Genomic DNA, 27,105 nt, shown 5'->3' with positions numbered 1-27,105 from the left:
CCTTACTTGCCACCACCACCCCTACCCGCCGCCCCTAAGCCAAGCTTCTGTGGCCACAGGGTTCCCATCTTCTCAGCAGACTCTACATCATCCTTCATAAACATGTTAGGCTATTCTTCCTACAACACTGCTCGGGACATGGAACCCTGTGGATCACTATACAGACCTTTAACATGACATTAAGAGATTCTCTTGCTCTTTCACACATACTCCTTTCCCTCACACAAGCCATGCCCCCGGCTTTTGGTGCACATAGTGTGGCCATCTTTGGAATTAGACAAATCCGAGTTTGAATCCCATCCCTGCCAATTACTGGATTACCTAAGACAAATTATTTAACACCTCTGGACCTTGAGTTCTTCATCTAGTATATTAACAGTACTACTTTCAGAAGGTTGTGAGATGTCAGCAAAATTTTACATGTAAAACAGCCCAGCACCAATGGCAGAATAAGCACTGGGTAAATGTTAGCTCTTGTTGTCAGTATAATTTGCACCTGCCATTCTCTGTTTCCTTCTGTCCCCATGAAACCCAGTGATTTCCATCTTTCAAGGCCCAGCCCCAGTAGCACCCTGCCTTAGAACCTCTTTGTGGCCATGCTAGGCTAGAACACTGTCCTCTCTACCCAATCATAGCTCTTGTTTGTTTGTGCTGCTTTCCTAAAAGTTTCTTGATACAGAGTTTGGGATGCTGGGAACATGGAGCTGCTCAGAACGTTCAGGGGCTTGTGGTAACCAGAGCAGGAAGAAGTGATCAGAAACCCCATTTGTCCTCTACAAGAAAGCCTTCTGAAGGTGACACCAGAGGCCTGGCCTCCAGGCCTTTGTTGTTGGATGTTTTTGCCTCCCCATCCCAAGAAGAAGGGGACACCAAGGAAACCTGTGGTGCTTAGTGGGTATCTGTAGGTATGTCTTAAGGTGATGAGGTTTCCAAAGAACACGTTTCAGGTGTCTTGACATTTCTCAGAAGATGCATTGCATTGTGCAGAGGGTGTTTATTTGTTCTGCAAGGTAAGATAAGTATAGACCCTCCACCACACTCTAGCCTTCCTCCCTGGATTCCATTCCAGAAGGGCATCTGCTGCTGACCTCTTCTGCTAGAATTTGGTCTCTTAGCACCTCTGAAGCCCATATGTCCTCCATTGTCCATCTTGCTTGATTGTCTCTTCTCCGAGGTAGGAGAAAGAACCTGAAGAGGTCCTACCTCCTTTGGTGAGCTGAGGGGGCAGAAAAGCTGGATGGTCACAAAGCTTTTTGTAGCTCTGAGTGTTTCTGGATGTGTTGAGTACCTTCTGGGAGCTGGGTCCTGTGTTAGAGACTTGTGGGGATGAGGGAGTGGGTCAGAGATGTACAAAAAACATACAGTATTACTTTGAATGTTTTCATTCATTCAACATATACTTACACCTATTTTATGCGATAAGAACTGAGATACTTTGTTGAATGAGGTTCTCCTTTTTTTTTCAAGGTAAAAAGCTGTTTATACAACTAAATATTAGAAACCATCTAAATAAATAATAGGAGATCAATTAAGTAGCCATATAATTAGCCATATAATTAATGCAATAATTAAAATAGCATTTTAGTTTTTTATTAGCATGTAAAATACTGTGGTATGTAAGGACACAAAATGCAGATAAGAAATGTATAATGTGTTTTTTTCCAACTACGACTGACATTCAATATTTTATTAGTTTCAGGTGTACAGCATAGTGGTTAGATATTTATATAACTTAGAAAGTGATCCTCCCCCACTCTAATGTCTAGTACTCACCTGGCACCATACAAAGTTATCACAATATTTTGACTATATTCCCTATATTGTATTTTACATCCCTACGACTATTTTGTAGCTACCAATTTGTACATCTTAATCCCTTCACCTTTTTCACCCAGCTGCCAATCTCCCTCCCTTCGGACAGCCATCAATTTATTCTCTGTATGTATGAGTCTGTTTCTGTTTTGTTTGTTCATATATTTTGTTCTTTAGATTCCACATATAAGTGGAATCATATAGTATTTGGTTGTCTTATTATTTCACATACTGTAATACCCTCTAGGTCCATCCACATTGTCGCAAAATGTAAAATTTCATTATTTTTTTACGGCCGAGTAGTATTCCATTGTTAAATGTACTACATCTTTATCCAAACATCTGTGAATAGATACTTAGGTTGCTGCCATGTCTTGGCTATCGTAAATAATGCCACAGTGAACATAGGGATGCACATATCTTTTCAAATTAGTGTTTCGGATTTCTTCAGATAAATTACCCAGAAGTAGGATTGCTGGGTCATATAGTAGTTCTATTTTTAATTTTTTGAGGAACCTCCACGCTATTTTCTATAGTGACTGCACCAATTTACAATCTCACCAGCAGTACATGAGGGTTCCCTTTTTGCCACGTCCTCTCCAACACTTGTTGTTTGTTGATTTTTTTTTTTTGATAACGGCCATTCTGACAGGTGTGAGGTGATATTGTGGTTTTAATTTGCATTTCTCTGATGATGAGTGATGTTGAGCATCTTTTCATATGTCCATTGTCCAGCTGTGTATCCTTTTTGGAGAAATGTCTATTCAGGTCCTCCGCCCATTTTTAAATCAGATTGTTTGTCTTTTTCGTGTTAAGTTGTATGAGTTCCTTATATATTTTGGATATTAACCCTTTATCTGTTGTATCATTGGCAAATATCTTCTCCCACTCAGTAGGTTGTCTTTTCGTTTTGTTTATGGTTTCCTTTGCTTGCAAAACTTTTTAGTTTGATGTAGACCAACTTGTTTATTTTTTCTCGTTTCTCTTGCTGGAAGAGACATAACAAAAAAATATTACTTGGAGCAACGTCAAGAGAGTTTACTGCCTATGTTTTCCAATAGGAGTTTTATGGTTTCTGGTCTTACATTTAAATCTTTAAACCATTTTGAGTTTATTCTTGTATGGTATAAGAAAGTGATCTAGTTTCTTTTTTTTTTGCATTTATCCGTTCAGTTTTCCCAACACCATTTATTGAAGAGACTGTCTTTACCCCATCGTATATTTTTACCTCCTTTGTCATAGGTTAATTGACCATATAGGTGTGAGTTTATTTCTGGGCTCTCTATTCTCTTCCATTAATCTACATGTCTGTTTCCATCCCAGTACTATGCTATTTTGATTACTATAGCTTCGTAGTATAGTTTGATATCAGGTAGCATGATACTTCCAGTTTTGTTCTTTCTGGTGTTTGCGTTGGCTATTTGGAGTCTTTTGTGGCTTCATATAAATTTTAGGGTTATTTGTTCCAGTTCTGTGAAAAATGCCATTGGTATTTTGATAGGGATTGCATTGAATATGTAGATTGCTTTGGATAGTATGTACATTTTAATGATATTAATTCTTCCTATCCATGAGCATGGTATACGCTTTTATTTATTTGTATCTACTTCAGTTTCTTCAGTGCCTTATAATTTTCTGAGTACAGGTCTTTTACTTTCTTGGTTAAATATATTCCTAGGTGTTTTGTGTTTTTTGTTTTTTATGCAACTGTAAATGGGGTCGTTTTTTAAATTTCTCTTTCTGGTAGTTCATTATTGGTATAAAACTGCAGCCGATTTCTGAATATTAATTTTGCATCCTGCTATTTTACTGAATTCATGTATCAGTTCTAATAGCTTTTTGGTGGATTTTTTAGGATTTTCTCTATATAGTATCCTGTCATCTACAAATAATGACAGTTTTACTTCTTTCTTTGCAATTAGGATGCCTTTTATTTCTTGTCTGATTGCTGTGGCTAGGACTTCTAATACTGTGTTGAATAGAAGTGGTATAAGTGGACTTTCTTGTCTTATTTCTGATCTTAAGGAGAATGCTTTTAGCTTTTCATCCTTGAGTATTAAAAATTAAAAGCATTTTAGCTGTGGGTTAGTCAGATGTGGCTCTTATTATGTTGCAGTATTTTCTCTCTGTTCTTTCTTTGTTGAGAGTTTTTATCATAAATGGGTGCTGGATTTTGTCAGATGCTTTTTCTGTCTTTGTTGATATGATCATATGATATTTATCCTACCTTTTGTTTATGTAGTGTATCACATTAATTGAGTTGTGGTATCGTACCAACCTGAATCCCAGGAAGAAATCCCACTTGATTATGGTGTGTGATCTTTTTTAATGTATTAATGAATTCAGTTTGCTAATATTTTGTTGAGGATTTTTGCATCTATGTTTATCAAGGATATTGACCTTTATATATTTTTTTCATAATGTCTTTGTCTGGTTTTGAAGTCAGGGTAAAACTGGCTTTGTAAAATGAGGTTGGGACCTTTCCTTCCTCTTCAGTTTTTTTTTTTTTGGAATAGTTTGAGAAAGATAGTGTTAATTCTTTGAACATTTGGTAAAATTCAACTGTGAGGTCATCTGGTCCAAGACTTATCTATTGGGAGTTTTTTGATTACTGATTTGATTTCGTTGGTAGTTATTGGTCTGTTCAGAATATCAATTTCTTCTTGATTCAATCTTAAAAGATTGTATGTTTGTTCATAGTATTTTCTTATAATCTTTTGTACTTCTGTGGTGTCAGTTGTCATTTCTCCACTTTTATTTCTGATTTTATTTATTTTGAGTGAATGATGTTCTCTTGACCTTCATAGTCTAGGAGTGGAGGTCAGTGGGGAAGGAAGACATTACGAGATCAGTGTAGCATAGCAGTTACAAATGTGAGCTTACTACTTCATGGCTTTGTGACCAAGTAACCTCTCTGTCTTGAGTTTCATCATCTGTAAAGGGATAATAATAGTGGCATCTATCTGGTGGGGTGGTTATGAAGGTTAAACAAGATAATCCGTGTAAAGCACTTAGTATGAATTTGGCACATGATAAGTGCTGAGTCAGTGTGTTAGCTGCTGTTATTGTTATTTTAAACTAAATACTGTATATAATTACATGGGGGTGATACCAGTGAAAGGTACAGTGGTGAAGTGATAGAGAATCACAAGGGACCTTTTTTTAGAGAATGTGGCTGATTAAAGGATATTTGAACTGAGATGTGAACAGTGATGAGCCAGCCATGCAGAGAGCTGGGGTGGGGGTGGGGGGAAAAGCATTCAAGGCTCAGGCAGAGAGACCAGTAGTGAGAGCAGAAATAGTTGGCTCAATCAGTGACCAAGAGGAGCCCTGGGTGGCAGAGTGTGGAGGATGAGAATACATACAAATCATCTGGGATCCCAGATCCTCAGTTTAAAAAAAAAATCAGACTGAGACCAGGAGAGGAATCCCCTGGCTCCTTAACACTGGGTATGATGGCAGAGGTAGTGATGGTATAGAGCACCACCTTCTACAGAGACTTGATGAATTTGAGGTGATTGGATGTGACTAAGTGAATATATTTCAGACTTGATGAGCATTTATAGTGCTACTTCAATGTTCAAGTGTTCGTTTGCTCATTCAAGAAATATTTCCTGAAGGCCAACTGTGCGTCATCCCCTTGGCCTCCTAAGAGAGCCAGGCAGGTATTTCAGGCATTACTTTAGTTCTGAGCCTGAACTCTCAGCTTTGACCCTGGCTTTAGCCTAAAAACATTTTTATTGATTTGTCTGACTGGATACAGAGAATTCAGATGTGAATGAGGCTCTAGCTCTGCCCTCCAGAATTTTCCTCTCCTTCTGTTCTCTTTAAAACTATTTATTATGGATATTATTAAACATATATAAATTGGAATGAATAATATAATGAACCCATAAGTAATAATCACCTAACAATTATCAATTCTTGTTACAACAGTTATCAATATTGTTTCTTTTTTTTTTAGGCAAGGCAACCCTTGGTTGACTTCACAGATTGCAAGGACCTTGTCATCTTACAATCCCTTATTTTTTATTTTTTAAAATTTATTTATTATTTTTATTGTTCATTATTATTTATGCCTACAGCACCTGGTCTTCCTAGGTGGTCTCCCATCCAAATACTAACCAGGCCTGACCCTGCTTAGCTTCCAAGATCAGGCTTGTTCAGGGTGGCATGGCTGTAGATCAATCTTATTTCAATAATAACTCCATTTATCCCCCAACTCCTCTAAGTTATTTTGAAGTAAATCCCAGATAACATACCACTTCAGCTGTAAATATTTCAGTATCTCTGAAAAGGGTCATGACTAATTTTTAAAAATAACCACAATACTGTTATTACTCTATTAAAAGAATCTACAATAACTTGTTAATGTCATCAAATATCCATTTGGTGTTCAGATTTCACTGCCAAATTTTTACAAATATGATTCAATCAAGATCCGAATATGATCCACACATTTCAGTTGGTTGATGTTATCTCAGGTCTTTTAATATATAGGTGTTCTGTCTCTTATTTTTCCTTTTATTTATTGAAGAAGCTGGGACATTTGATTTATAGATTTTCTCTCTATCTCAGTTTTGTTGATTACATCTCTGCTGTATAGTTGAACATGTTCCTCCGTCCCTTGTTTTTCCTGTCAATTTTGGTAGTTAGAGCTAGAGGCTTGATTAGATTAGCTTTTAAACAAATAATATTAAATAGGCAATATTTGTACTTCGGTTTGGAGTCAGATGATATCTAGTTGTTTCTCTTTTTGTGACATAAGGAATCATTGACATTTATTGCCTAGAATCATTCTTTCAGTAGGGGTTGCAAAATGATGATATTCTAATTCTGTGTTTTATTCTGCTAATCCTGGCTTTAATATGTCTATACCTGGATACTTCCAGTAATCAACTACTTAGTTACTCTGAAGTACTGTCTGTATAGGAGAGGCAGGATAAATTCTTGATTCCCATATTTACTAGATGTCAGAATAAGGAGTTGGTTTTCCAACATCCTCCAAGGATGACTAATGAGGTTTGTCCCTTTTTTTGTTGTTTAGTATCATAATGTGTGTAGATTTTAATATATTTGTTGTGCTTTGGTCTTTTAACTTTATTGATGTTCAAATTGTCCCTTGGCCAGTGGGAGCTTATTCAATTGGCTGCCAAGTCTTTTCGACACAACCCTGTAGACTTTGAGAGCTTCCTTACTTCTGGGATCACAGTATGTTTTAATCTTATTTTGTACCTTTCTTGGCCCAGACCTAGAGTCATCATTTCTCTTAGGGGACCTGGTTCTTTTTATTGAAAAATGATAGTTAGAGGGAGCGGCTCCATAGTATAATGGTTAGCATGTCTGCTTTACACAGAAGGTCCTGGGTTTGTGCCCCAGGTGGAGCCACAGACCATACTCCAGATGCAACAGCCTCCACCCCCCCGAGTGCACCAGGGGTGCCCCCGGGGGCACCAGGCCCTGGGTGCACGCCACAAGCATGTGGGAGGAGATGCCCTGCCTTCAGAGATCCAGTTCTTAAGGGGAAATGGCAACATCCATAGGTCGTGGGTAGAAGTGGTGGTGGTGGGGGGGGGAATTAAAAAGGGGACAAAAAATAAAAAAAAGATAGATAGAGACCATAATCTGAGTCTAAGGGGTTCTCATTGTTACTGGGTTGATCATTGTTTCTAGGATTTTTCTATGGATTAGGTTTCTCATTACTCAGAACCTTGGAAAATACACAAAAGCATATGGCTTGCTGGATTATACAGCTACAACTCAGCTGATGGTACTAGATGCCAGTTTCTTAATTTGGAATGGAGGTTCTGCCTGACACTTGGTCCAGTCAGGATGTTTTCTTCCTGTTAAAGAACTGTAATCAACATTCAAAAGGAGGAGAGCCAGCGGGCTTGATGCTCGGGGACCATGGTCGAAGAGCTCACATGTGTGATGTGCTGGCTGTCTTTTAGAACACTTTATCCCTCTCTGTCCTGAGTCACTTGTCTGCTGTTCATTACAACATCTCCTTCTGCATTTCAACATTATTTCACAAGAGACAGTTTCATATGGGAAGAGGAAAGTGAGATTCCAGGCTGGGCTTGGCCAATCACTAGTCACATGAAACAACAGATGAAAATGTAGTTGGTGTTTTCCAGGAGTGGCAAGTCATTTTTCACTAATTGTGGTGTGGCTAGGAGTGTGACTGGAAAGTTAGACAAGATCAGCTCTTGAAGGATTTCAAAAAGCCATAGGAAGTGCTTTGTCCAGAGTGCAGGTAAAACGATTGGACTTATGCTTTAGAATGTACGTGCAGTTTAAAAAGTGAATTGGAGAGAGACTTCTAGTCAAGATGGTAGATGCAGGAGAGGAACATTTGGATTTTCTTTTCACACTGAGCAGAAGGTCCTGGGATTAAACATCTTGAAGCTCATCCACTAAAAAAAAGAAAAGAAAGATAAAAAGAAAGGAAAAGTGGATTGGAGGTAGGGGCCACACTGGACATGGGAAGAACAGTTTGCAGGGTCTTATAGTAATTCAGTCCAGAGATGATGGCAGTCTGTCCTCAGGTACCAACAGGAAGCCTTTTGGGGAATTTTAGGAAAAGGAATTGATAGGACTTGAGGGTTGGATAAGGAGACTGAGGAAGAATGAGTCAAGGCTGATTTTCTCATCTCTGGTTTAGGCAACCATGTAGGCGGCAGAGTGAAATTATGGTGGAATGCAGAAGGAAGAGGTTGGAGAAAGATTGAATGGGATCGAGGGATCTATGCAAGTCATTTGAGTGGAAATATGGAGGCTGTTTTTAGTGCTCAGGTGTGAGGTCTGAACTTGGGAGACAGCTTGGGGAATTGGGATAGAAGTGTGGCCACTGACACCAAGAGAGCATAGAATCAGAAGAGCAGAGGTCCAAGATGAGACCCTCCCCCAGGAAGGACTTCAGTTAAGCAAGGATGGGGAAAAGGATAGTCCTGCCAGAAAGGCCAAAGGCATCCCCTGAGAGGAGCCCCAGGGGAGAACATGAAAAAGAAGGGGGCGGTGAATGCCAAATGTGGCCAAGAGATTAAAATAAAGTCAGACAGCTTTTCATTTGGTTTTTCCATTCAGAGGTCATTGGTGACCTTAATGAGAACAGAGGGGAGAGGGGCTAGAAGCTGACAGTGGTGCATAGAGTAGATGGGCAAAGACAATGTACATAGAGCAGAGCTTACTGATGAACTAATACCAGCTCAGCCACTTACTGGTTTTGTGACCTTGGGCAAGTAATTTATCCTTAGCTGTACAATGAAAATATTAATAGGATCTCTCTGAGATGTTAGTGAAGTATAAGTGTGGGGCTTGCTGCTGAGTGATGAATCAGAAAAGCCAGGTGCTCCGACCATGGTTGTTCTTTCCTGTCATTCCTAGGAGGCAGATGCCTTGCTGGGCCTGGAGTCGGTAATGGAAACATGTCACATATGCCTTGCTTGGGGGCAAGCGTGCCTGTCTAGTGGGCAGATCGATGGACATCAAAACAGCATTGAATATACAGTAGGAATAGGGGACATTTGGAGCAATGGTAGCATGTGAGGAGTGACAGTTAAAGGGTACAATGCTTTTTGAGGTGATGAAATGTTCTAAAATTGCTTGTAGTGATGGTTGCACACCTGAAATATATGAAAAACCATTGAATTATACACTTAAATGCACAAATTGTTGGTATATGAATTATATCTCAGTAAAGCTGTTACCAAAAAAATTAGCCAGGCCAGTGAGGTGGGAAGAAGGAATGGCATTAGTAGTCTCAGAAACATGAAACTGCATAGGGTGTCAGAGGAGCTTCGGAGACTAGGAAGAGAGAGTAGAGTACGTGTCAGGGATGTGCAGGGGCTGAGTGTTGTTAGGTGCATCAGGCTGGTTCATGAAAGGACTGGGGTGTCTCAGAAGAACATGCAGCTCAGGAGGGGTAAGGGTTATGATTTAAAAAAAAAGACAGATTCTTTAGTTAAGTCAAGGTTAACGTGGGAAATGTCTAGCCTAAGAGTTTCTGTTTATGATATTGCCTGGAAACATGTTTTGTTTTTTTGTCAGAGGAAACTGTTGAATTAGATTGGACAGCAACATGAGCTTAGCTCAATTTAGAATCCCTCAGAGTCAGATACAATCTAAAGGAAGTGATAACACAGTCCTGACAATCCGGTGACCACAAGCAATTGGGAGAAGGATGTGCTGAAGGGAGCAAACACGTTGAGTCTGAGCTTTGAGAGCCTGGGCCCCACATATACCTGAAGTTTTACCCTCACCGTTTGAAGATCCATGTTGTCCCTACTGCCCTGAACAGTGGTGTCACTGCGTGAAGAGACCTCTGATGCCCCATGATTGATGATCTGGCATGGATCGTTGGTGATGACTGTGGCAGCCTTGTTTGTTCCTCTCCAGCTTGCTGTTGCTGCAAGAGGATGAGGCCCTAGAGTGGAGGTGGAGGCTAGGGATAGGCAGGAGGGAGGTCTTGATGCCATGAGCCAGCTTGGAATTGATCCCTCAGTAGATAAAGGGAACTTGTGGTGAGTGTGGAGGTTGATGGTGTGATGCAGTTAGACATTTGCTCTGGGGCGCTGGAGGATGGATTTAGAAGGAGCCAGACTGGCGGCAGGCAGCTGTTCTAGGCCTCCAGGTGAGAGAATGTGGGCTGAACCAGGGCAGAAGTGGCATGAGGGGAGATGGACTGGATAACAGACCAGCTTAGGGGATGAAACCCACAGGGCTGGGCCAGTTTTTATTAGATATGATGATGTGAGGGCTTAGAAGTCAGGCTTCTGACTCATAAATGACTGGATGGGTATTGGAGCTACTTCTGAGATGCGGACCTCCAGAGGAGGAAAAGTTTTGAGATGTGAATGGCGTGGTGGAAGAGGAGGTATTCTGTCTTAGATATGCTGAGTTAGGGTGTATGAGGGAGGTGGCTGTGTGGTTCTGGAGCTCAGGGGAAGTAGCACTCAAGATACTAATCTGGAAGTCATCCATTATGCTGGCTGGTGGCAGTTCGACCCACACACACCTGGCCATCTGTTGGCTTGCAGCCAAGGCAAGCCTCCCTTAGAGGCCGAGTTCTTCCTGTGAGTCCTGCCAGAAGGCTAGAGAGCATCCTTAACTGGACACAAGCGCGCCTGATGAGGACACCTGGCGAGGAGCCTAGTTTGGCAAGCAGAGCAGGGAGAGCAACAGCCAGGGATTCCCCGTTCCGATCTCTGCCGTGCCTCCTCCTGCATAACTGGGCATGGTGGTTTTGTTTTTTATTTTCTTTTTAACCAAACGATTTTTTTTTTAATTCCAAAAGTTAAGTTCGTGGAAGGGTGATTCAGTGTGGACCCTTCGGGGGACAAATTTTCACCACCGTGTTAAAACATTGCATGTATACATACGTATGACCCTAGCTCCACTTATGCAATTGTACCCCCTAGATTAACACTAGGGATTGGCATGTATAGAGGTGTTCATGCCAGCCTTGTTAGTACCAGCAACCTGTTAGAACCAACCGGATATCCATTGACACGGGTGTGGTTAAATAAACCATGGTCTATGCTTATGATGGAATATTATGCAAGTACTCAAAAATATGGGGTTACATAAGGACTGATTTAGAAATATATTGTTAGATGAGAAGTTGCAAAGCATTATGTATGATACATTCCCATTTTAGTAGAATGCCAGGTAAATACACATGCAGAATTATTTGATGGATAGACACTAAGTTGAGGAGAGGGACTGGGAAGGTTGGAAGGGGAACATTTCAATTTCTGTTTTATGTACCCTTCCATTGTTTAGATGTATTGCAGTGGACAGATACTTTATAATTTAAAACATCTGATAAAGATATCTAAAGTAAGGAAAATTAGAACATACAGGTAAGCAAAGAGAAGATAACACCAAACAGCCATCCAAGCTGAGACCCCTGCTGGTGACCCTGGGTATTTAACTTTCAGATTTTCATTTGCAGCTTTGCAGGGCTGGTGTGAGTCTTAGGGAACCCCCATCAAGCCCCTTCTCTTGACACTTGAAGACTCAGAGCCCTGGGGGTGGTGCTTGAGGGTAGGGCTGCACATTTCACGTCACCCAGGCCAGAGCCCCACGGCCCCTATCCAGGTACAGCTCCCCTGCTCACCTCACCTAGCCATTTTCCTTTCTTTCCTTTGTCTCCCCTTCCCTAACCCCACTTCTTGTATTCTCTTTACTAATTACATCTTGCACTGGTGTATAATTTAGCGTGATGTTATCTGGGAAGCTTTTTATGGTTAAGACAGTAACAGTCCACATAGGAACTGATAACACTCATTTCACAAGCTCTTCCCCAGGAGGTTGTCAGAACTTGCTCTGGTGGGTTATAGCTTGCTTTTGATTGGGTTTACTCAGTGATTTCTTAGGCCTGGTTTCTGAGGTAGAGCCAGTGTCTGAACCCATACCTAGGGTGGCCTCAGCATAAGCAAATGTTAGCCATCTGGGACCTTTGAAGATAAAGCTTTCTAGATAACCAGGGTTTCTGGGTGGCAGAAAGGGAAAGGTTCTAACACCTTATTTTAAACATTTTGCATAAACCCTTCTAGAATGTTTTTGTCTCACTTTCCCTTCCTATTAGTGGCACACACTGAACATAGCAGAGCGGCTCCATATTAAGGCTGTTAAACTTGAAATGAAGTGGAACAGGACCACTGTCCCTGAGTGCCCGGGTTTGCCAGTAGTTTTAGTGGGGCCTCTGTCAGGCTACCCACTCCCCCTTCCCGCTGTGGTCAGAGTGCCTGCTATAGCACCCAAGCCCCTTTTTCTAACTTATAGCTGTTCTCATGCTTTGGGCTGACATGCCAGACACACTCCAGCTTGTTAAGAGTGTCCACATCAAGAATGAACACGTGTGAAGACATGATGTATTTGGGTCTCTTGTGCATCATCTTTACGTGCTGAGGGTCAAGACCCAAGGGCCTCTCTGGGTCACCTTGAGTTCTGTGTGAGACCAGGCATCAGGCAGACCATAGCTCACTTTTGGGCCAGTTGTGTGATGCTCAGCATGTGATTTAACACCCTGAAGCTTATTTTCCCACCTGTAAATGAAATAAATCATTCACAAGTTGTTAGGATTCAACAGCACTGTGCCTACCCAGAGTGAACACTCAGTAAGCATATGATTGGATGAGTGATAACTCTTTATTGGTACTGGCAGGATACTAGACTTTGGGGTATGGAGGAGGAAAAGCTGAGGCTCCCATCCTAGAGAGATACACCATGTCCTCAGTTGTCCTTTTTCTGGGTTATTAAGCACTTGCTTTTTTTAGATGCAGCATTGGGCAGTAGAGATGGGGTAAAGAGCTGGACAAAGGGATTTGGAAACTTGGGAGGGTGTAGCTGAGCTGGAGAACAAAAGTATAGAGGGCTGAGGATGCCCAAGTTTCCTCTACAGTCTCTTTAGTCTCGTCTCTTAGAAGCCTCAGTCTTCATCAGTGCAAGTCCCTCATGACAAGACTCAAGCCCACCTTGTCTCCATTCTAGCTTTCCCAGACTCGTGTCCACCTCAGGCCTATTCCCTGTTCCTTATGACACATTCTTGTGTGGCTTTCTGGGTGCCTATAGCCTACTCCCCCAGGGTTCGATGGCTGGGGGAGATGCAGAGACCGGGAGTCTAAGGCAGTGTGATTAAAATGGAGGGGTGTGTTGAGAGAGAGCTGGAGCCATTGACGATGCCATCCTCCCTTTGGCCACAAGGAGGCACACCAGGACCACTTGGCTGCCCGAGAGCTGGGAAGGGGGTGTGGCTGGAGCAGTGAGTCAGCCAAACTGTCTCCTTTGCTTTTCTGCACAGCACCTGCCTATGGCTGCTGTCCCCCAGTCTCTTTCCTAGGCCCTGCTTCCCTCACCCAAGTTCCAGTTGACCTTTTCAGATTAAGCAGGGCTCATGGCTTGGTGTTTCCTTTCTGTTCATCTCTTCCCACCCTCACCTCCCTGTGCCCCAGCTTCCTGGGTGGGAAGGGGAAGGCCAGGGGATGATTTCTTGATGCTCTCTGCCTTGATGGCCAGTGCAGGCTGCTCCAGCCTTGACCACCAAGCTATTCTCATTTACTTTTACCTGGGTCATGCTGGCAGCTCTCAGAGTCAGAGCAGGAGTGACAGTACAATGTGCTAGCCGTGAACCAGAGATTTTGGGAGTGCCAAGTAGAAGCTTGAGGCTGCCCAGGGCCACATACTTTCAGGCTCCTAGAAGCACTGCCCTTCCCCAGGTGACCTCTATTCTTGTCCTGCCACCCTGGTTCTTCTAGGAGAGGGAAAATTCATTCTCAGGATAGACTCCTCTGAACCTCCTTTAGTTTTTGGGGGGACATATGGGAGTATATATGGCAAGATACGTGCGTATATGGTGACTCTGGAGGAGGTCCATATCAGCACCCTGAACTCTTTATAGGCATTATAGGTATACACAGTCCTGCTAGGAATGGGGTTGTTATCAGGTGATTGACAGCTCTCCTCCTGCACCCCAATTTGGGAGGCCTTTCTATTGGCCTCCCTGGCTCCTACCTCATCTAACACCTACTCTTTAGCTGATTTTTAAGGGAAAAAAATCTAAATCTATTCTGCACTCAAATATTGTCTTCCTCTTCTTTTAGAAGTTTGAAAATCCACTGAGTAGACTAGGCTGCTGTTGCATAGCCTGATGCCTGCTTTGCCTGTCTGCATCCAGCACGCTGCAGCTCACCCCAAAGTTTGAGAGGCTGGGCTGGGACTGCCCCCACGTGAACATGGGTGGTCCTGAGGAGTGGTAGGCAGAATTGTGGCAGGGGAAAGAGGTGTATGCAGGAACAGCCTGGACTGGGTGCTGGATACTATTTTCCTGACCAACTTTGACCTGTTCCTGGACACTTGCCCAGTCCTTGGCCACTCAGGCAATGGTTTTCAGGCTTTGACCTCAGCTGAGGCTTTGTGTTTGGCTGATGGATGGGGCTTTCCCCTCTGAGGAGTCATCTGTGGTGTCTTCGCTGCTGCAGCTTGGCGTTTCCTGCCCTCGAAGCTCTGATGGCTGCTCAGAGGCTCCCCAGCCCCAGGCCTCTCCTGTACCTGCTGGCAGTTCTGTCAGGGCTGCCCCATGGGTACCCAGGCCTCTGGGCTCACCTTGAGCTTCTGAGTGACACTCAGGAGCTGAGTGGCAGAGAGTCATTGTGATCTGGGCCTGACCAGGTAGAGAATATCAGAGCTAGCCAGGCCTCTGGAGGTAACCTTATTCCGTTCTCTTATTTTACCTGGGAAATTGGGTCCAGGTGAGGCCCAAGGACTTGCTTATGGTCTCTTGACACCCATCCTGGCTTCAGTCACATTACAGTCTCTGGTTTATTCCATCATTTGTTCACTGAAGGATGCCTGGACGAGGGCTCTGTGTGCCTGTGCCTCAACTCAGGAAGAGATGGTCAGATGCAAGCAAAATGAGTATTTCCTTAGCCTTGGCTTTAGGCACCGTAGAGCTGGCAGGATGCTCCAACCAGGATCCAGCCTGACCTGCTTCTGGGGACCTCACTCTTCCCCCAGGCCTTGCTTGCCACATGGCACCTAGCTTGGAGATTAAAGGATTGAGAGTTGAGGAATACGAGTGAGCCACCACCTATGACCTGGTACACAGAATTCTAAGGCTGTGGCTCACCCATTTTCCCCTGCCCTCAACCCTTTACACCTTGAGAAAATGGAGTCCTAGAGTGTTATTTTTCAGGTCTGGCTCAGGCTCCATGTCACTGCCATTCCTCCATTGCTTACACTGTTTAGACCCATCTTCTGCTATGAGGTGCCAGAATAGGTGACCACCTCTCTCTCAGGGGCTGGCCCAGGTCCTCAGTACTGATTATGCTCAGTCTGGCATGTTACTGCTTCCCCTGCACATGTCCTGCCAGTCCCTTGAACAGGATGAGTGAGGAAGTCTGGGGTGCTATACAAGACCAGCTTGGATGCTTACTGCTTCTGTCACTTTGTGTCTGGCTCAAGCCTCTTGGCTCTGCTGGACAAGGGAATGGGATGGATCAACTTTGCTCCTAGCCTGGGCTACTCAGATCAGTTTCTATGAGCTGTAGTGAATGAACCCCAAATGAGGCTTGATCCTGTGAGCCCATCCATAAGGCCTAAGTCTAAGCAAAATGAGTATTTCCATAGTGTTGGCTCTAGGCACCATAGAGATGGCAGGATGCTCCAGCCAGGATCCAGCCTAACCTGGCTCAATCTCACTGTGAACAGCAGCCTCTAGGAGCCACAAAACACTCTCCCCCATCCAGGTGAGCTTCACCTTTTTTTAGTGTCCTTCCTCCAGAGGTCTATGCATGTAGAACAGAAGCCCAGCTTCAAGGGCTGACTGGATTGCTCAGGTAGTGTGTGGGCTGGCAGACCTGGGAGCCAGACATGGCATGGGCTAGCTTTTGGGTAAGCTCACTGCCAAAGCTGGCCTTCCCTGGGCTGCCTGCCACCTGGCCATGCCAGATCACACTGGACCACTTTACCTCTCTCACTCACACCCAGACAAACTTAGATCTTTGTGAAAATGAAAAGAAGCTCTTCCTCGCAGCCCCTTCAGGTTCTGTAACTGCAGAGGCAAGACTGGAGAAGAAAGAGTTTGCTCAAGGTCAAAGTGCAGGGCAGCAGCAGAGGGGTGGCTCCTGCCTCCCAGGGCAAGGCTGGGTCGCTTGATTCTCAGGCTGGGCTATGGTGGGGGAACAAATAGGGGAGCTGCCTTTCAAGCCCTGTGCCTCCTGGGTCATGTCAGTCCCGTGGAGCCCTGGGGCCTGGGTGGGCTGTTCTGGTAAGGGGCTATCCAGGCAGATCTCCACTCAGTCAGAGGAGTGCTTCATGGAACTTGCCCTGGGTGCAGCAGTAACCAGTTCTGCCCCTCCCTTTGTCACATGGGGCTGTTGCCTACCTGGCACCCTCCTGACTGTTGGATGGGTTGACTTCCTGATGGGATGAGAGATGCTTTCATTCTCCAGCTGCAGGGATGAAGTACTCTTGAGAGCATGAGAGTAATTAAATGTGGCTCTGCCACCACCTGCCACCTGTCTTGGAGTAGGGAGAAGGGTGGTGAACCTGGGTCAGACATCCTGCTGCCTCCTGGACTTGGGAAATGACACTCCCATTTGATCCATGTGTCAGATATATTGGTGGGTGGTGCCGCTGGTCTATTGTCAGCTAGGCCTCTTCTGCAGATCAGTCCCATCCCCCTTTTGTGAATGCCTTACCTCACTGAAAGATCTCTAGCATGAAACCAAATGCTGGTTCAGGGACCGAGGAAGGAGAACTCACTGTCCTTTCTCTGTAGGCGCTTTGCCTCGTGCGAGCCGAAACCAAGTAACTTGCATGTGGCCGTGCCAGCAGTAGACTCCAGGTTCTTCCCAAGACTGCTGGCCCGTTAGCCTGGGGGCTTCCCATGGAGCAAGAGCTGCCCTTGGCTGCACCACCTTCTGCCTGCTCCTGATGCCCCCAGGGCAGCAGCACAGGGTGTGGCAGGTGATGCAGCGTTGGGTTCTAGCCTCTGTCTGGGTCCCTGGGGCTGCCCAAAGCTCTACGTGATCTTGCTGGTAGGTGAGGTGAGACATGGACTTAGGGACAGGAGTCATAAATTTCGAGGCAGCTCTGTTCCTCCTTAGCCAGGAGGTAGCAGAGTGGGGTCTGTGTGTTTGCATGCCCAGGCTGCTCAGGCTCCCCCGCAGCCTTTATGGTGGCAAGAAGAACATGCCTGATCCCCAGGGGAAGGGTCAGGCCAGACCATGGGAAGGAAAAACGCATTCTGTGGATCCCTGAGTACGACAGCCTGAGCAGGAGCCTGGAGTTGAGAACACAGACCACATGAGGGGCTGAGGGTGTTAGCTGGGAAGCTCTAGGTGGTATCCTCTCTGCCAGGAAAGTTGGATTGTGGTGGGCTGTGCTCAGTTCTCTCTGTGTGACACTGTTTCTGTTCAGGGTCTATGGCGGGCGTCCTGGGCTGGCAATGTAGGGACTTTCACTAAGTGACCGGCCAGGAGCCTGCATCCAGAGAGATTCCACAAGCTGCTTGGGGCCAAGTTATAGGGCAGGATTTGAACTCAGGTGACTGTGACTCCAAAGTCCAGGTTCTCTCTCTCTCCTGCTCCACTCAGCCAACTAAGGAGCAATGTCCTGAAACCAGTGATCCAGCAAAATTGTGCTGCAGAGGGGGCATGGGGCTGTGGCATGGACCAGCTGATGGTTAATGGGTGGACTTGGCACTGTCCAGGGCAAGAGGCCATGGGCATCTCAGTTGGGGGCAGGGCAGTGCCAAGACTCTGGATGGGGAATGGCATTCAGCACCTGAGAGAGGGGAGGAAGAACTGACATTTGATAGGAAGAGTTGGAACCCGGGGTTAGTTGGTATTGCATGAGGTTTGCAGGGAGCCTGTGGTGGGCCCTGGCAGAGGCCTTGAGGTGAAGAGGATGCTTAGTCTGTGCTGCAGGCCCCAGGTAAACTCAGGGTTAATGGTTTCCAAGCTGTGGCTCCCACACTGGGAGTTCCAGATGTGGCACTCTGACCCAGAAGTGGTACTCTGGCCAGGCAGCCAGTGTACACATCTGCTTTGGAGCTGATACGAAGAAGAGGTCTCACCCGCCTCCAGAGCTTGGGGAGGTGACTCAGGCACAGCACATTTGCCAAGTGGGAGCTCTAGCTCCATTGGGCCACCAGCCTGACCATCTGTCCACATCTGTCCATCTGTTTGAGTTTCCCTGCTTTGAGCCCCTGGAAGTTGCAGCATTGGAGATCCTCTGGGGCACAATGAGTACTGGAGCTGGAGCCCAGATCCAGTCCCTTCAAAGCAGACCTCTCACTTGCGCCCAGAGGAGAGGTACAATAGGCTCTAAGGCCCTGCCAACCTTGCAGAGAGTGGCAGGACGGGCACACTAGGCTCTAGGGAGCATATTTGCACATCTGGTTTCACTCAGCTGGCTGCAATTCCTAAAAACCCCTGAGCTCCCCAGGAGAGTGTCGTTGAGTGACCTCTGGAAAAGCAGAAGTTAAGTCTGGGAACACACTGTCCTCTCACACTTTGCCGTGGCCAGCTGGCCAGCAGGACCCCTCTGTGGGCCATGTGCGAGTCTAGAGCAGGGGGCTGCCCCGCCTAGTGGACTGTGCCAAGGGCTGCCTCTATGCCTGTTGGGCTCCTGGGGCTGCAAGGGGCCAAGACCTAGACCCTCCCTCCCTGCCTCCCTGGTGCCCTTGGGGAGGGGCTGCAGAGGCTTGGAGGCTAGAGAGGCCCCATGCCTCTTGCCCTTGGGATCGCTGTAGGGGCTGAAAGATCACTTTCAGGGCTGGCAGGATCTGGGAAAGGTTTCAGAAAGTGGATGGGAGACAGGACTGCCCAGCTGCCACCTCTCAAGGCCTGGCTGGGGCTGGCTGCCAAGCCCACACTTTGTCCTGTAGAGAGTGTAGGTCAGGCTAGGGGTCCCCGTGCCCTCCTGCTAATCAGGGGCTGGGTTGGTAATTGGAGGTGCCAGCTGGGGCCAGGGCTCTGCTACTAGTTAGTCCTGGCCCAGAAGACCTGGGTTGAGGGATGAGCACCGGCTAGAGGGACATATGGAAGCTGTGGGGCCAGTTTGAGTCTGGTGCAGCCCTCCATACAAGCCCTGGGAGGCACAGCCATGCCAGGTCGGTGTTGGGCTGTAGCCTGCTCAGGTGCCTTCAGCGAGCTCCGCTGGACCCTACCAGAGCTGGGGCAATGGTCTGTGACACGGGTAACCTCAAGGTGGACAGTGGTGCCTTATAGAGGAGGCAAGGGCTCTCACTTTCCATGCTGGGGGTGTTCCCTTCCAATGCAGTCTCTCTGGCTAGGCCTGAGGAAGCAGCCCTGTTTCCTGCACTTCAAGGGCTTCTCTTTAGGGCATCCTGTGGACTTCCCTGGAGCACTTGCTTGGGGCAGAGATCACAGGCAGGTCGTCCTAGGTGAAGAATAGCACTGGTAGGGCCCAAAGTCAGGGGCTGAGGCTGAGGCAGTACTAGGATTGAGGGCATGGGGTCTCACAAGCCGTAGGGAGGAGGCAGGGCTCTAGTTCTGGGGCCACAGAGGCTTCTGGCTAAAAGTGATAATGACATGTTTGAAGACTTCACTCTGGTGGAGAGTGGACTTGGAAGCAGGGAGCCACAATTTGGGGCAGGAAGCCAGCAAAAGGCCACTGTGGTGGTGAGGAGACCTGGGAGGCGCCAGGAGATGGAGTTGGGGAGAGAGTCCCCAGAACATCAGGACAGGCAACACTGGGAAGCAGAGAAAGTCTGAGAAGGTCCTAGGTCGGTGAGGGGTGCTGAGGAGCAGGCCCAAGGCCCTCAGGGAAGTCTGGAGGCACTGGAAAGCTGAGTTGGTCAGCTTCCTTTGCGGAGGGATGTAGGTCAGACTGCGGAGCTAACTTCTTGATAGCAACAGCATCTTCTTGGACGTGAGAAATCAGCATCTGAGGAAGTCTTTTGCTGTGAGAGATCCCAAGTTGACCAGACATTCCTGGTTTTGGGCCAGGGATGGGAGGATTTGGGGTAGACAGCTGGGCTTGTGGGTAGACCAGAGCCGTCCCTCGAGTCTGTGCTAACCAGGACACTGCTCATGCCTCAGCCCAGGCACGTCTGGGACTCTCAGGGGCCATCACAGAGGCTGTCAGGCTGCTGAGCTCAGGGCACAGAACAGAACTAGCCCATGCCTTCTCATAGCCCTTGGCGTCCTCGGCTGCCCTTGGGGGCTGGGCCAGGGCTGGGTGGCCAGGTCTCCCACGAAGCTCTCAACAAGTTCCAGGCCTCTCCTGTGCTTGGATCCCCACCGCCCCCCCCAACCCCAGTCCCACCCCCTCCTCCTTGCATCCCTCAGATTGAGCAGGAAGCTGGGGGTGTGGGGGGAGGTTTCTAATGGACCTTGTCCCAGCCCTGAGGACTGTCTAAAGGGCTTGGGGCTGCCAGCCATTGGGCCTGGGCGCCAGGTTTCTCAAACAGGGTCAGAGCTGGTTCAGAAGCCCTGTGTGGGCCGATCTGAGTGATCCAAGTCATCTTCCTGGTTGGCAGGCTGTCACCTTTCCCTGGGTCACAGGGAGACACGGGGCTTGGCTCAGGAAAGTGGTCTGGAACAGCCCTTTGACATCGTCCCTGGGGGCTTTTAAAAATGAGTTTCCTGGTAAGGAAGACTCCCAGGCCTTGGGCAGGATTCTTGGTAGAGTCTCCCGGGTTTGCTCTGATCTGACAAACGCCAGCAGAAACCACCCAGCTGTCTGTGTTCCAGCAGTGCTAGGGGCTGTGGCTTCCTCAGATGCAGCGTCAGCAGAAAGCAGCAGCCAAGGCAGGGGTGTTTGCTTTAAGGCCTTTGCTAAGCCCCAGCGGCTGGGGGGCATGCAAAGGCGAGCCCACCCTCAACTTTGCCCCTCTTATTCAAATGCACACATTCTTAGCTTCTCAAGGAATGGCTGATGCCACAAGCGATGCCAGAGGGGCTCGTCCATGAGTCATGGCAGTCCAAGGTCTCTATCCTGACTGTCTAGGCTGCCTTAGAGGTCAGTGAGGTAGCATTCCTTGGCCTCTCTTACCTCTCTGCCACCTGCCAGCTCTTTTGGGACTAAAGTGTGTCTGGGTAGCTGGATCCATATTTGAAAGGCTCATTCTGGGCCAAGGGCTATGGAGAATGTGGTCAAGGATGTAAAGAGCAGGGAGGGAAGGAGACCAGAGTTGCAGATGGATAGAATCCACCAGGTCTGATTGACCCCTGGCCTCTCCATGCCTAACTATGGTACTCTGGATGAGTTTCATGTTCTCTCTGAGTTCAGGCACACAGATTGCTCCTGGCAGGGTGCTGAGTACTCAGCAGGCTAAAGGAGAGATGAATACTGACCAGTTCTAGGTGTTAGATGGAGTCATTGGGGCTGGAGAGGGGAGAGGGTACTTGATGGTGGAGAAATTGAACAAACCTTTCTGGGGAGAGAAGCCATGTGGAGCAAAGGTGGAGGCTGGGGCAGAGGAAGTTGCACACTGCAGGAGACCTAGAGAGGCTAGAGTTGGGGGTAACAGTGATGGCACTCAGGGAAGCCTCCTGGTGGCATGTGCAAAGACACCTGGGGGAAGCCCAGCCTCTGGATACTTTAGAGGGTTAGAGTCAAGAGGCTGGGCTAGGGTCCAGGGCTGGTACTCACTGTCCTGGAGAGTAGAGTTGGCATGAGGGACCCTGCCAAGAGGTTTCGGTCCTATACATCTGGCCTGGCCTCCAGGCCCAGCGGTGAGCTGGAGGAGAAGAAGTCTCATTGCCTAAGAAGGAGACTCAGCTGGCTGCCGTGGCTGGGTGGATAAATGGACAGATTTGGGCTGGCAACTACTGCTCCAGACAGTAGAATACCACATTCTGGCTGGGCTTCTAGCTGCTGTCCACTTCATAGCCTTCCCTAGTGGGGCTCTGAGCACCTGCTGTGCCCGGCCAGAACCCTTGGCCCACTTTTTTTTCGAGTATCATAATGTTTATTGATAGATAAAAGTACATAAAATCAGGGCATGAGTATGACTTGGTAAATTAAGTAGACTTAATTTCAATACTATGAAAAGAGAGACCAATTCATATTCTCGCCATTTGCTTCACACCCACAAAAACTATTTCAAGGATCTCTAAAAACTGATCAGTTTTGTGCAAGTAAACCATGTTTCTTTTAAAAAGGGTCGTGCCTTTGCCCAAGGTCAAGGGCATTAACATCTAGCATATAAAGCCCATTACAAGATATAGAAATACAGGTGTTATACTATTACATCAACAGTCATTATTACAGTTAAGATTTTTTCTGTAACAACCAAATGGGCAATTAAATATTACAATAACTCAAGTATTACTGAGCAAAGCACCTTCTCTCACACATGCCTTATTTCAGGTGTAAGTAGGCCTTGGCCAGGCTATGGTGAGGATAGGGAGAAATAGAGCCTGGGACAGGCGCTCATGGCAGATGGCCTGGGATGAAAACATATGAGTGTGTACATCTTTGAGGCAAAAAGGCAGCAGTGTCCATGTGGCAGAGCAGGGGGCTGGTGGCTTCTCCCTGTTCCATCTTCCCCTTAGTTCTGTCCCTCTTTTGAGTGGCCATGGAAGAAAAGTAGGTGTGAATAGTAGAGTGATGGTGAAGGCAGCAGATGGCGAAGGCCTCCCGTAGGCCTCATGAGGTTAAAGTCCTTTCTCTGAGTGCCCAGGAGCCACAGAGGACGTGAGTGCTGCCTACCCCCAGTTGCCACCCAGAGATGCAGGTGGAAGGCGTCTACTCCAGCAGCATGGACACTCCTCCCTCTTCCCTCTCCCTCCCACATATACTTCCATCCCCTTTAGCCTACCTGACTGCAGGTTGGGAGCATTCTTCTCATGGGGTATAGGAGGAGGGGCATCACAGCGGTCCCCTAAGCCTGTAGAGGGTTTATGGGTCTTAGTCTCTTTTTTTTTTATATTTTAATAAAAATTTTTTTTTTTTTTTTTAAATTTTTAAATTTATTCGCTATCTGTTAAGCAGCCCAGGCAGGATAGCGTGGCCTTTCATGCCCGCAGACACAGTGAGGCCTTGGTCAGGGGAACTTCTGGACATGTTCACAAGTGTCACCTTTCCTGTTGTCCTTGGGTAACTAACTTCCCCAGGGGATGGAAAGCATGCAGTCTCTTGCAGCAGAAGCCAGCCCTGGCTGTTGGGCCTTCATACACACATGGTTCCTTCTCAGCCATTGTCCTTGGTATGCCATAACTACCACACTGTTCCCCGTTTCAAAAGCCAGGAGTAAACCTTCCTGCTGTCTTTACCAACCCTCTCCCCAGTCTTTCGCTTAGTCCACAGTTACTTACTGAGCATGAAAACACACAAGAACATACTCCAGGATACCATAGTGACCTAAACTCTGCTGTCATGGAGCTTATATGTCTATGTCAGGAGGAGTATGTTTTACAAAGAAAAAGAGCACAAATGAAAGGACGGGTTTTGGGGCTGTAGGAGAGACCTCTGCAGAGGGGTGTTTAAGGAGAGATCATCACTTTCCAGGCAAGGGGACAGGGAAAGGCCTTGAGGTAAGGATATACAGACAGGTGATGTGGTCTGCTTTGTGTTTTAAGATAAATCTGGCTGCATATGGAGAACAGACTGGAGCATGGGAGGCAATGGCAAAATTAGGAGACTGTTAGGTTGTTGCTGTGATCCCACCGAGTCTTAACCTGTCCTGCCTCCCCAGAGCCCTTCTGCTCTGTCCTGTCCATCCTTTTTCCTCACCTCTGTCCCTAAGAGCTCAGGAGAGCCTATAGTATTGCCTGCCTGCCCTCAGCCACTCCTAGAGCAAGGCCATTCTTCTCTCAGCCTCTTCTTCCCCTCACACCATTCATTTGCCCTCTCGGCCACCTGTCACTTACGGCCATCCTTCTGGCTGTTTATCTTTGTATGTTTTCCTGTCCCTGCCCTCTACTATGGCCCGCCCAATATGCTCTCTCATCCTCTCAGCCATTTCTCGCTGCCCTCTCCACTCTACTTCCATGGCTTGTGGCATTTCCTTTATTTCCTATCTGTCATTTCTGCCTGGGGGTATGTTGGCTTGCTCTGTTTGCCCTGAGGCCCTGGAAAGCAGGGCCTCTGTCTTATTCTGCTCTAGGTTAGGGCCATTCTAGAGCCCACCAGGCAGAAGGGCTTCAAAGGCTTGCGAATGGCACCTTGGGTTGGGGTTTCCCAGGCCTTGTCATTCGGAGGAACAACAGTTCTGCTTATGCTTAGACTCTGTACTCTGCTTGGACAATGTACTGGCTCGAGGCCCAAGGATCGGGGCATCTCTTGGGCCTTGGCTGACTGCTTTGGAGTAGGCCCTGAGCCAACAGGGAGGGGGACAGGAGGTCAGGTAGCAGCAGGATACAACTCCACAGGGGATAGGAACTTGGGGCCCTGGGGAAGCTCAGCATGGCCAGCCCTCACCTCCACCCTTGGGTTTCAGACCTGAAGCTGCACCTGCAGAGCACTGACTACGGTAACTTCCTTGCCAATGAGGCATCACCACTGACAGTGTCAGTCATCGATGACCGGCTCAAGGAGAAGATGGTGGTAGAGTTCCGCCACATGAGGAACCATGCCTACGAGCCACTCGCCAGCTTCCTGGACTTTATTACGTGAGTGCGCCCTATAATACCCCCCATACACACACACACGTACGCACACTAGGTGAGACAGCTTTCACACATACACACACGCACGCACACTAGGTGAGACAGCTGTCACACACACACACACACGCACACTAGGTGAGACAGCTTTCACACATACACACACACACTCTAAGTGAGACAGCTGTACATGATGGACCTGACCCAGCATGCACTTTGGCCAGCTGCTCCTGGCTGTATGGCTGGGCTGGTCATTCAACAACTCTGGACCTCCAGACCACCACCCATAGAGGGGGGTCATCAGCCACTTCACTGATGGCTGGGAATCTGGTGGGCAGTCGAATGTCCTACACTGTCGTGCTGGATGAAGCACCTTTCCCTGCACCTTTGGCATTACAGAGATTGGGGTGGGAAGACCTTTTTCTCACTCACCCTACAGCACCCACACTGAACACTCACAGGGCCCCCCACCCCTCCATGCCAGGGTCAGAGGTCAGGGGATGGACAGAGCTCTGAAGAGCCAGGTTCTTGGGATGTATAATTCAGGCTTTCTGCTCCTGTTTGGGCTGAAGCCCATTCTTCCTCTTTTCTGACCTTGGCCTTGGGTTTCAGGGAGAAAGGATGGTCAGGGTGCTGAATACTTGGCTACCTTTCCAAGTTCTGGCCAGGCCGCTGTGCTTATGATCCTTGGCTGCCCAGTTTCCCCATCGTCTAACCCCCGGGTATAGCCCTGCCTCCACTAAGTTCCTGGAGATGCTGAAAGAGGAATAGACCTGGGACCTGCGGGCTAGTGGAGGGCACTTGTTCAAGGCAGCCTCTGCTTGCCAGGTTTACCTATGGAAACAGGAAGGTAGAGAGCCCCCTCTGCAGGAGTCATGAGCCAAGGCCAGGTGGACAAAGAGATAGCCCCTGTCCAGGTGGCTGCCTCACACAGTGGTGAGCAGAAGCATGTTTGGTGGCTGAGTTATAATGAGTGTGTTCTGAGTTGGAAGAGTGTGAAATGTGTGTTTTAGGGAAGTATTTCCAGGCATTCTCTGGATACCATCTAGCTTTTACCATTCCCTGATTACGGTGCCCTCTCTCTGCTCCTTAGGACCTGGCACACCTGCCCTGCTTGTGCCTGAAGGAACAGGGCTAAATTCTTGCTGCCTGGCCTGATTCTTCCTCTGCCCCAGCCAGGAATAGCCACTACTCAAGATCCACTTGCTCAAGTGGGGGCTGTAGCCAGAAGGGCTCCATCCTCAGGGGCCACAGGCTGGGTCACCTAAAGGGCTCAGGGGACCCACCCAGGCTGGGAATCAGGCTCTCTCCTGGCCACAGGCTTCTTTCTCTTGGGCCTCCCTGCTGTCTTGGCTGGGCCCATGGTCCCTGCCCTAGGCCCAGTCAAGGTATAGCTGATATGGCCCTACTGGGGCAGGAGGCCAAGAGATGGGGTGTGTCTTGTGTTGCTGCATTGGGAATCACACCACAGCACTTTGCGTGCCCCTTGCCCCAAGGCCAGAACTGAAGCCATACAAGGAAACAGTACATTTATTGCCAAAGCCCAGACTTCACCTTGTCTGCACAAGGTTCCTTCAGTTTCCTGGTGAATGTTCTGTTCTTGCCAGCTAGGCTGGCCAGAGGAGGCCTAACCTGATCCCATGACAGCGGTCAGAGAGCAGATGTCTTTCATCCCGCTGCCCGCTTGGCCATCTGCCTATGTAGCCAGGCCCTGGCCTGTCTTGATGCCCTGAGAGGCTTGGTCCCAGCCTGCCAGGCCATGAAACCAGAGACAGTTCTGAGCGTAACTGAGGCTGCACAGCCGCCAGCTCTTTGCTGGAGGTTGGCTGCAAGCACCAAGTATGCTTAAAGCAGCCAAGCACTATCCTATGGCAGGCTGTCACTTTCCACCCCTTCCATTCATGGGTGATTGTGGCTTACAATCTTCCCGTCCCCTTACTCCTGCCCTCACTCAGGAAGAGCTCAGCAGCCACGTGTCAGCCTGTCTGAATCTGTGGCTACTCAGACTATGACCTCGTCATCTCCAGTGACCCGCTTCTCTGCCCTCCATTTCAGCCACCCCCACCAATGGCTGCCCAAGGCCATATCACCCTGGAACTGCTCCACTCCTAAAATCGCTGAGTCAGGCACTCCCTCTCTACCCACAGCCTTCAGGCCCTCCAGCCCACTCTCAGTCCCTTGTGGGACGTGGGTTCCGGACAGCAGGCCC

General features: G+C 47.6%; 1 protein-coding gene across 2 annotated transcripts in view; it reads left to right on the top strand.

Moving 5' to 3' along the window:
- Window positions 1-27,105, top strand: part of ATP6V0D1 (ATPase H+ transporting V0 subunit d1) — a 41,537-nt gene that overhangs the window by 1,630 nt on the left and 12,802 nt on the right. For both annotated transcript variants that reach the window (XM_006909759.3, XM_015587762.2), the window contains exon 2: window positions 24,731-24,902. In XM_006909759.3, the coding sequence (XP_006909821.1) occupies window positions 24,731-24,902 (172 nt within the window). The remainder of the gene's footprint in view (window positions 1-24,730; window positions 24,903-27,105) is intronic.

The sequence above is a fragment of the Pteropus alecto genome, unplaced genomic scaffold (assembly GCF_000325575.1).
Source record: "Pteropus alecto unplaced genomic scaffold, ASM32557v1 scaffold42, whole genome shotgun sequence".
Taxonomy (NCBI): Eukaryota; Metazoa; Chordata; class Mammalia; order Chiroptera; family Pteropodidae; genus Pteropus; species Pteropus alecto.
Note: the sequence above shows the minus strand (reverse complement) of the source record. Positions and strands in the feature narration are given on the sequence as shown.